The sequence below is a fragment of the Bombus flavifrons genome, chromosome 4 (genome assembly GCF_040668555.2).
Source record: "Bombus flavifrons isolate JBK064 chromosome 4, iyBomFlav1_principal, whole genome shotgun sequence".
Classification (NCBI taxonomy): Eukaryota; Metazoa; Arthropoda; class Insecta; order Hymenoptera; family Apidae; genus Bombus; species Bombus flavifrons.
In genome coordinates, this window is record NC_138445.1 from 13,380,909 (window position 1) to 13,391,693 (window position 10,785).

Sequence of the window (10,785 nt, forward strand, 5' to 3'; positions counted from 1 at the left end):
AAAATGTACATATTGTACTAAATTTTTATATTAATTCATTGTAATTTTGAAGTTACGGAGAATTGTTTCTCAATAGCGTAGAATGTAGAGGCTCGTTATTAGCGCAGATCTTCACCGGCTCGTTATAAACTGCTCGTCACACTCTGATCGGGCTCGGTGATCGACATCGACGGTTAAAAGACAAAAGGAAAAGCCGGGCCCTTTCGGAAAAGCCGCGGCGGCTCGACAAAGTCATGTGTATTGGCTTGGTATACACGCACGAGGACATACACACTAACAATAGAAAGAGAGAATTAGTGTAGAACTAGATGATTCGGTCATTTACGTTCTCACAATACGATATGTAAATTGAATAATTAAATTGTATTAAATTCTTCTTAAAATTAACCTTCAATCGAGGTTGTCGACTCATAGGTGATCGCACACGTATTTAACATTTTCTAATATGTTATATATCATCCATTCTATGTAATAATGTGAAAATGTAATTCTTGCAAACTTAATAATACCCAAAACGCGCTAACTATAATTTTAATATATAGATAATTTTCTCATTTTCTTTTTGTTAATAATTTTTATACGCCAGCTTCATACAGAACTTTCAAATTTCCAATGATTTCCACTGCCGCAGTACTTTTTTCGCAACACCATTCACGTTGTAAAGTGGAACTCTATAAATCGTGATCGATGCGCTTCTCTATCGGCCGCATCTTCAGTAAGGGCAGAAGCATCCATAGAGAGAGAAGATGGTGGAAAATCTAAAGAAATAATCCTAACGGATGGCCGGCCGCGACGTTTGCATATGAAAAGCGTCCGCCTGTGAATCGATACACCTTTATTATGCTCGAGCACTTGCTTATCTTCCTCGGTGTCGGGTCCCCTCTTCAACGAGTTCGAGGGAACTCGGCAATATCATCGACTTCCGGTCGACGAAAGCTCGCCCGAGGGCCAGACGCGTGAAACAATATGCCAAATTTTCACGGTTTGCCACTCGATGACCCCTCATTTGTGACGTGACTCGTCCCTTTCTTCGCTTTCTAATTTTCTCCTCGCCGGGGTCAGCCAAGTTCGCACTCGAAAAGGTTCGTCGAATCGATGACGCGGTGAAAATTAAGTGGTTTTTCTTCCTGTTTCTGAGGTATCGCGCTCCTTTGTTTTACCGCTTGTCGAGATAACCGTGTAGCCGTTTCAGTTTCAGTTTGGAAATTCTGTTGAATAATCGAAGCGGTCAAATTCGAAAAGTTTTACTATGTTCGTCGAGATGTTCTATTTGTCAGGATCGTATATTACGAGTTCGTTTGATGATTTCCACAAATCGAAGTTATAAGCTGTATCATGAAATAAACTACATCTTGAAGCAAACTGTGCGAAATATAAGTAATATTGGAAAAATATTTATTGTCGTTGAGAATGTTATCGATAAATACGTTCTGCGATAAATGGAACGTGAATGTTTATGTACTTATGACAATACACGAACATGTACATAATATGCAAAAAATATTTAAATTGCCCAAGGTAACGAACTTGTTGTAATTGTTAACAGGTGCATTTTTAAGCGTTTCTAAGTATATTGCAGGTAAAAATGTATAACAGGTAACTATGGTAATTTGTAATAGATAGAACGAATCTCTACTTAATTACTATTTCTTTAGTTGTGTCCATAAAAATACAATATAAATTTGTATAAAAATTCCGAATCTATCTATCATCATTTTCCCCTGTAGACTGCATATACGATCACGTTTGAACTTCAGACTTCAGCCTCGAAGCCGACGCAACGTTGGTAGACGTTGGAACGAGGTTATCTGCGAGGAATCACGGTATTTTCCCTCTTCCATTCCGCGAGCGTTTCTTACCACGACGCGTAAACGCAAACGTAATCGTGGTGAAAGGTCAGCGAGGCGGGGAAGAAAAATCTGTCGCCCACCCGGCAGCCTCGTTATTCTACTTAGCACCTTGTTACACGCGGCGATATGTGTTCTATTGTGTATTGTCGCGGGGTATATCCTATCGCTTATGAAGCTGACGTCCCTCGAGTTGTTTCTAATTTAATTTAGGATTCATTGTTTACGTGTCCCATTGTCGCCGGGATCCGCGCCAGCGTGATTCATTTATTGGACATCGTTGATACACGCTTCTGTGTGTTCCACGCGGCTCTCAAGCAGTTTCTCTTGAATAATTTCAGTAACGAGACCGAGGTGTGACCAAAAATCGTATAATTCGTTGTTTTCCTGTTCCATTGGTATTCGGAATTTTTATCTCTCTTTTTTTTTATATATTTTACGCATTCGTCGTGGTTTCAATGAATGGCTATGTGAATCATTGAGAAGTTATGCGGATCGACTTTATAAATTAAACTGCGTGCAAGCAGGATAATTGCAAACATTACTTTGTGAGAACTTTTTTTTGAAATTTACAGTTATTTGCGCTATTCTCTTATGATCAATAAATTTATGAAAATGTGGTTTCTTTGTTGAGATGTCGAGTACTAATTACGTATCTGTATAATGTGACATTCATAACCTTATAAAAAGCGGAGTTGATCAATTTAAGTTCGAAAAAGCTCATATGTATTTGACACTAAATGCTTGCTAGTAGTTAGTTTCTTTATTGCTTTTTATAAATAATCCATGATTTTCTTTTCCATTAATTCACAGTTAATTTAAAAGACATTTACGGTAGAGCAATATGAAACATCGTAAGGTATAACTAGCACTGAAAATAGAACAATCTACATGAACTTTAGAACCTGATCATTTTATTCGCAAGTCGTACTGCTTTTATACGATTTAAAGAGAATTCAGAAGAGTAAACGATCGACGAGAACGTTCCGTTTGGTGTAACAAACGACTCAATTCGAATGGAATAAGAAACTTAAGTAAAATGTAAGGTCTTATTTAGAGGAGGTTCGGCTTTAAGACTCTCGCTTCCAGACTTCCTTCGACGACAAAGATCTTCCCCTATCTCGAACAGCCATTTAATTAGGACCGCTTTTATTTTTCCCAGATCTTTTGTCTCCCCGGTTGACTTTTCTTCCCGATGTTAAATCAGTCTGAAACGGTATAATAGGTGAACCGATCCCCGACTTTTTAATTTTCTAACACGCTTCTCCTCCACGTTCGATCAAACTGTAATTTTTTGCTTATGTTGTATTCTAATACTAACTCGTTTATACTAACCACAGAACTTTTCTCCCAATATTTCAGTGAAATTCATAAATATATTAACTCCTGATAAGTATGAGTTCTCGATTCTATAACATACGAGGCAAAAGCAAGTGGCATATTGAAGAGATAAAGTATGCTTTGAAAGAAATACAATTTGCTAGAAACACATGTCATTATTTAAAAGAATCGTCAAATATTCAAAGTCGCGGAACACAAATATAAGCTTCAATTTCATGTATCTTGAGACACATTATGAATTATTTACAATCCTCGCTCATATAACTTAAATTGCGTTTTTCCTCGTTCGTAATCTCAACTATCGTTACACCTCAAACGAAAAATCCCTCTGCTTACAAACTCCACATTGCCTCTCCACGTTTCTTCCAAGCAAATTTAATTCACGATCACCCTAACGTCCGGAATCACGAGTTCTTCGAATATGTCCCTGATCCTCCGTTCAATGGCATTTCCGCGGTACGAAACAAGGGACCATCACAACGTCTGTTCCGCTTTCCTTCCATTTTTTTCTCGTCTTCTTTCATCCTCTTTTACGAGAGGGTGGCCACGAATTAATAAAATCCTACGGACACCCTAGCACCGCGTAGAGCGTCGTCTCCGGAGCGTGAAAAATGGCCGAAAATCTGATATTCCGGATTAAAAACATTGAAATTCAAAACCAGTTCCTCCCGCGGTCGTCGACGGAGCGAGAGGCAGGGTCGAGAAGTCGTTAAGGGTCAGTTTCAGTCTGAACCGATCCCCATTCGCCTCGAGCCAGCCTTTTCAACCCCCCCGACTACGGAGCATCGTTGTCGGGGATATTATTTTTAAGCCCCCGCGTGGCCGCAATTTGACACAGCCGCGCCGTTTGAATTCCGAATTCAATCGGCGGACCCGATTTCTATCCCGATTCCGCAAAATTAAGGGTGCCTCGAAAATTGATAGCCAGTTGAACTTGCTATATACGTGGGTCGGACACACGTTAGACACACATGTTCTCGCGGTGGTGTCGCCTTGCCCCTCTACAATTTTGACGAGAGATTTTTTTCCCGTGTTTCCATATATCATCGTGGTTCACGGTAATCTTCTGGACTGTTTGGTGCGGTTGCAACTTATCGCACGCGTGATCGCCCGCAGGAGTGTTGCTTCGGGGTGAAATATTTTATGCGATTTTCGATCCTTCCTTATCTTAGGCGTGATCAAGGCTTTTTGAACAGTTTTCGGTTTTATACCATTTTTCGTTATTCGGAATGTAAATACCATGTATTTTACGTCACGGTAATAATCAATGTTTCCTTGTACGTAGACGGTAGCTGATGCATTTCTGTATCTTTATATGTGCAAGTAAATTCATGCAGAGTAATTATCAACGACCTCTTTCTTTTTTTATACGTGGGGAAATCCTCATGGACACACACCCCTCCCCCGCGCTTGGAAGCGGCAGGGTAGTGTCGGACTATACCGACTAAAACCCTACAGTGGACCGCCCGACGCTCAGCTGGAATGCCCGGGACCCATTTCGAATTACTGCCGGAGAATCATCAACGACCCTGTGGACTTGTCATATTTTAATTTAATCTAAAATTTACCGAAGTCGTTCCCCTCCGCATTAAGTATTGAATATTCTCGTTTTATAAAATAAAAGCAATCTACGAGCTTCGAAATCCAGAAATTTTCGGAGATTCGTGTACCGTTGTTGCACTGTTTGTGACGAGAAAATGAATTCCTTAAAACCAGAAAACCTTTGCACCTTGTAGCTGTTCGTATCAACATAGTCCCACATATTCCTAAAATACTCGATTTGTCAATTTACTATGAATTAACGATATATCTTCCTTCAATGAGTTCTTTTCCAAAAATCTATACTTTCAAGTATTTAACCGAGACCATCTACATTATCTTGTTTCAGAACCACGATGGCTGCAGTGCTCGCAGTGTTCCAGAAGACTATCGTCAGCGTGGGAGCTGCTCCAGCACGTACAAAGCGTCCACGGCGCCCGTCTTTACACTTCCCCGTCGTCATCGACGAACTCCTCGTCGAACACACCCGCGCCAAGTCCACCAACGCCCACACCCACTCACACGCATCACCTGAGCCCACCCAACCACCTGAACCTAAGCAGTAAATCCACCGGAAGCTCATCCACGGGAAACTCATCCGGCGGCACGAGTTCCAGCGGCAGTAGCAGTGGACGACAACAACTTCAATCCTCAGCGTCCCTTGTTGGCGATCCGCTTCACAGTTTTCTAAGGTTACCTCAGCACCTCGAACGAAGCTTCCCACCCATGTTTAGGCCGGACTTTTTGGCCTTGAATCCTCTGGCCGGGTATAGAGGCCTTCAGGAGCTACAAACTGCCACGAGAAACCTCCAAAATCTTGGCGATCCGCTTCGAGGTATGGACGGTTTAAATTTGGGAGATCCCTTGGTCCGTAGTTCATTGGACTCCTTAAACAATGCCCGGAATCTGGCGAACCTGGCCGAACTGTCGCACGGCCGTGGCCTCGCCGGACAGGCGCATCCTCCTCCACTCGAGGCCAATCTGGATTTTTACTCGGCGCGCCTAAGGAGCCTCGCTAATCCGTCCTTAGGCGCGGCTCCACCTAGTAGCGGTAATTCGACGACGAATTCGAACCCACCGGCCCCGGTACCGCCTGTACCTGTACCGAGCGCAGCTCAACAGCAACAACAGCCGCCAGCAGCACAAAATCACAGTCAACCTGTCGAACCTCCCAGTCCAGCGTCGAACAACGCTACAATACTGACACATAACAATCACCAAAAGGAAAATTCGCCGCCCTGCTACAGTCAGAGCCCGATTGGTCATCATAACAATAATAATTCGACCGATAGCGAGAAGACCAGTCCACCTGTCGCCTCGACGCCCATCATCGCAGACTCCGTATCAGAAACGATTTACTCGTGCGAGGTCTGTGACAAGAAGTTCCGTTTCCAGTCGAATCTCATCGTGCATCGAAGGAGTCACAGGGACAAGGAGAGACAGTATGGACAGGATGGAACGCAGGATGGACAAACGACGCCGACGAGGTGTGAAGTTTGCGAAATGGAGATTCCAAGTTTTGCCGAGTTGAGGAAACATATGAGAAAAGAACACCAGGAGAATCTGAACGCGGCTAGTCCTCAAGGGAGCGTCGAAACCGTTCCGGACGATGGTTCCAGTTGCGATGAGAATATGGATCTCGATGAAGCGGACGAGAACGAACAAAAAGGAGAAAGGGAAGATACCGAAGAGAATACACCAGAGGATCTGAGTACTACTCAAGGTCAAAGTGGAGAAGAAAGCGGTGGTAGAATAGAGCAGAAACCAGCCAGTTTAGTCGGTGATTTGATGGAAAAGTTCGGATTAAGTAACATCGCACAGTATTCGGAGGCTTATAGGCAGGCTCTGCAGGAGAACCACCGGGGCGGTTTCATTAAAACGGAATCGCCGTCTAACATGACCAACTCTCTGAACAACAACAAGGAGAAAGACAGCGCGTTATCGCCCACGAACTTCAATTCCTCAACCACACCTAATATATTCTCTGGTCAGGGTTTTCCCAGATCTTCGGGGCCGGACTTCGGTGGCCTCTGGCTACCGAGTCCTCATTACCTAGAAAACAATGAATTCCGTAAAGCAACGAAGGCTACCACGTCCAGTTTAGCCCTTCAAGGTTTACCAAGTCCCTTATTGAAAAAGGAACGAAGTGGCAGGAACGACACGTGTGAGTATTGCGGCAAAGTATTCAAGAATTGCTCGAACCTGACAGTACACAGGCGATCTCACACAGGAGAAAAACCGTACAAGTGCGAGTTGTGCTCGTATGCGTGTGCACAGAGCTCGAAATTGACCAGGCACATGAAGACACACGGTAGACACGGGAAAGACACGTACAAATGTCGCTTCTGCGAGATGCCATTCTCGGTGCCAAGCACTTTGGAGAAGCACATGAGAAAGTGCGTGGTTGTGGTGCAGCAAGGTCCAAAACTAGGCATGCCATATCCTGGTAGCCAAGACGAGGACTCCTCGTTGAGTACCAAGGACACTTGATCTTGGAACGGAAGCCTACCGCCGATCCCGCCACTGTGGCCACACAGACCACCATACCCGGTGTACTGAAGAGGGGATCTTCTTCCTTGGAAGTGAAACAGAGGGCAAAAAGGCGAATCCTGGACGAAGACAAGGAACCTTAAAATGTTCAGACGAAGACACGGTTCCAGTGTACTCTGAATAATCTTCTCTGGTCAAATGTCCAGGATCGCCTCTCAGTGTTGGGGGAGGCGGTAGGTCGGTGAACGAGGAAACAGCCGATCGATATGACCTGGAAACGGTCCCGGCAATACATGGAATGTATATCATTGTATAAACGAAGAACAACGACAAATGTCAGCCTCGAAAGTTAAAAAGCCACGTTTGAGGATTTCAAGATGAAAAAGAAAGGTTTCCGAAGTGGAGGAAACTGAATATAAAGAAAAATTCAAACTGGTTCGATGAATACAGACGATTTTAAACATTGAACTAGAGAAATGAACGAATGGTTACCACTTTGCGAGTCTCAACAGAACTATTTAAAAGAGTAAATAATTATAAATAAAGAAACTATAAATATGAATATATATAAATATACATATTATATACATAAAGAGTATAAAAAAATATATAAATGTATAAATATATACATAAATATAAAATCGCGAGAGGATGAATTATACAAAATATAAATATTATACATAGGATAATGAACATAGTAACTTTATTATTGCATTTGAAGATTATTTATTTAATAATGATAGAGAATATTATCGCATATTAATACTGTATAACGTAATATATGTATATATGTGTAATGGAGACCCGTGTTCGCGTGTATATGTATGTACATTACGTTATATAATATAAAAAAACCTGCAACCAGTTCGTACGTATAACGTTTAGGGTGAAAGGTCGAAAAGAGGGGGCGAGAGAGGAGTGATTTAGAGGGTTAGGAGGGGAAAAATAATCCTTTTGTACATTGCACCGACGATGTCGCTTCGGTACATCAAGCGTCCGTCTTTGTTTTCTAAGAAGAAAAAAAAAAAAGAAAACGCGAAAAAGCCAGAAAATAAAAGTGGCAGGTTATTCTTTTCCATGGAGAAGAAGAATAATCACGTGAGCGATTTCGAAGTTATCCTTTGTGTATGTATATAAGCGCGAAACATCGATATTCGAAAAACCTCAAATCCACCCTTAAATAATAATTCAACAGCGTTTAGCTATCGATGATTAGGAATACAGAGAGTATTTGATGTACGATTAATCGTATACAGCGTGAACCGGAAGTGTGCGCTGCGTTTTTTCTAGATTTTAAGCTCCACCCCTGATCCTATGTAAAATATATCATAGTACTTTTATTGTCTATTAATATTATCTAATATTATTATATATGTTTCCATTATTGCTTATTATTAATATTATTATTGTCATTATTAACATTAATTATTGACTTTATTATTATTATTACTATTATATTATTATTATTGTCATACTGATTATTATTATTATTATTCATTGCAACTATTATTAACGCGGTTACAAGCGACTGTAAGCGCTGTCTTCATTATTTTATCTCCACTATTATTAAATTATTATCGAAGATGATGTTTTACATGGTTAAGAAGATGCCAAAGTTGTTTAGGTTTATCGGCGCAATGATCGACCGAAGATGTTCGTCGAAGGCTCTCTATCGAAACTTCTCTTTGTTGTTTTTGCGATGGCGCTATGTTAAACGGATTTTTAAAAAAACGCGTCTAATTAACGTTCGATAGCTAGTCATAAAAATTTGTCTATTCACGTTCACAGAAAAAAATCCAATAAAAATGAAAAGAAATTAATGCAGATAATAAAAGAATTATAACGAAGAAAATAAAAATAAACAAAAAGAAAACTAAATTCGGGAAAAATAACGCCGATGATTTGGAAAAAAATACGATCTATAGACGTTGAAAAGACAGTTTTGTGGTTGGCTCGTGTGAAGGGCGTTCGAGAAATCTTCGACGGTCATTTTGCGGTCACAAAACACGCTGGCGCTATTATTATAGCGCGTTTGTTCGTTGGTTATATTTATTACCGTCGCGGCTGATCGGATATCGCGCGGCTTTCGCAGGATCGAGAACGCGGATCGTTGATCCTGCGAAAATCGTCGTGTCCACCAAGTGGCGCGTCCAAACGATGCGACGGTTGGTTAACTGATTATCCTTTTACTTTCTCCGTTTTTTTCGTTGGAAGAAACCGAAGACTGAGGTACTTACATATTGTATTCGCACGATCGATGCATCCAGCTTTCAATTATCTTTCCTTTTCTCTTACGTTCCATTATACTGCGTACTGTATAGTTCTGTTTCTTTCCCTTTCGTTCTTTTCCTTCGTTCATTTCGTTATCCCGAAAAACGCCTCGTTGTAAACGTTTTCGAAGGGAACTGTTCCTAAATAAAAAAAAAGATGATCTAGGCAATAAGATAAAGAGTAACTGGAGTATAGTATGTGTGTGCGTTTCTCGATTTTTGTGTATGTATGAGTTCGTTGAAACTGTGCGTCTGCGCGTTAAAGGAAAAAGGATCGAACGTTAGTTTCTTCAATTTTTCCGTGCGTTGTGTATTGTATGAATGTCAATTCAACGAGTGAGTAATAAAGGGATAAAAGGAGAAAAAAACTCATATCAAGATAGTTGTCTCGGTGTTAGACGTGTACGGCCCTAGGTAAAAGGCAAAATGATAAAAAAATGAAAATCTCGTTATCTAGTTAAAGAAAAAAAAAGCGTTTGTTAGATTGATTCTGAAATACGTACATGCCAGGCTCCGTTTATACGATATATTGTAAATATATGGCACTGCCCGTAGCAAAAATGGGAAACGAATACAGGGAGGTGGAGAACCGGGCGGAGAATAAGGCAGACGAACATGATCGTCGGCGTTCAAACGTGAGAAATAAATAAAAATCATCATAATATTAATTGCATCAATCTTTTTCGTGCACACGAGAACGCGTTGTTTCGTTCATCATTATCTTCGAGGATGTTTGTTGGCCATTTTATCGGCACGTGAACATTATAAGAATACGAATAATAAAAGAGAAACAAATGGGGCAATTATCTAAAAGATGGATGTTTCGTCCTTCTTGAGTGCTTTCGAAAAATTTAATTCTGTAAAACAGCAAGATAGAATTAAATCAAAGGAACGGTAAAAAGAAAGAAAAAAGAATTATAAGTTCACAGAATCACCTTAATCCGTGAGACGATGCGACGAAACGCGCGCTTCGTTTCCAAAAGTTTCTCTCGTCTTTCTTATTCGAATTCATCCCACATAGAACCAAGTTCCCTGCCTCACGAAGCGAACATAGGAAAAAAAAAGAGAAAAAGAACACAATCACACACGCAAATCTCGCGGCGGGCGATTCGATCGACAGGAGACGATGAGTAAATTCGCCGCGAAAGTGGAATCTTCCAGAACGAATTCCAGACGACGAAAACTGAAGTTTCTTTCACGTGGATGAAGTAAATCGTGTTATTTCGCCTCGCCGTGTCCTGTCGATCGATTTCTAACGTTTCTACACAGGGTAAACCACGTAAAATGGTAAAAGATAA

At 41.0% G+C, this 10,785-nt stretch overlaps 1 protein-coding gene across 1 annotated transcript in view; it reads left to right on the forward strand.

Annotated features, from left to right (window-relative positions):
* Cph (BCL11 transcription factor chronophage) overlaps positions 1 to 10,567 on the forward strand; it is a 48,648-nt gene extending 38,081 nt beyond the window's left edge. Inside the window, exon 3 of the mRNA XM_069111546.1 lies at positions 5,077 to 10,567. Within this exon, the coding sequence (XP_068967647.1) occupies positions 5,077 to 7,217 (2,141 nt within the window). The 3' untranslated portion in view covers positions 7,218 to 10,567. The remainder of the gene's footprint in view (positions 1 to 5,076) is intronic.
* The last annotated feature ends 218 nt before the right edge of the window (positions 10,568 to 10,785 follow it).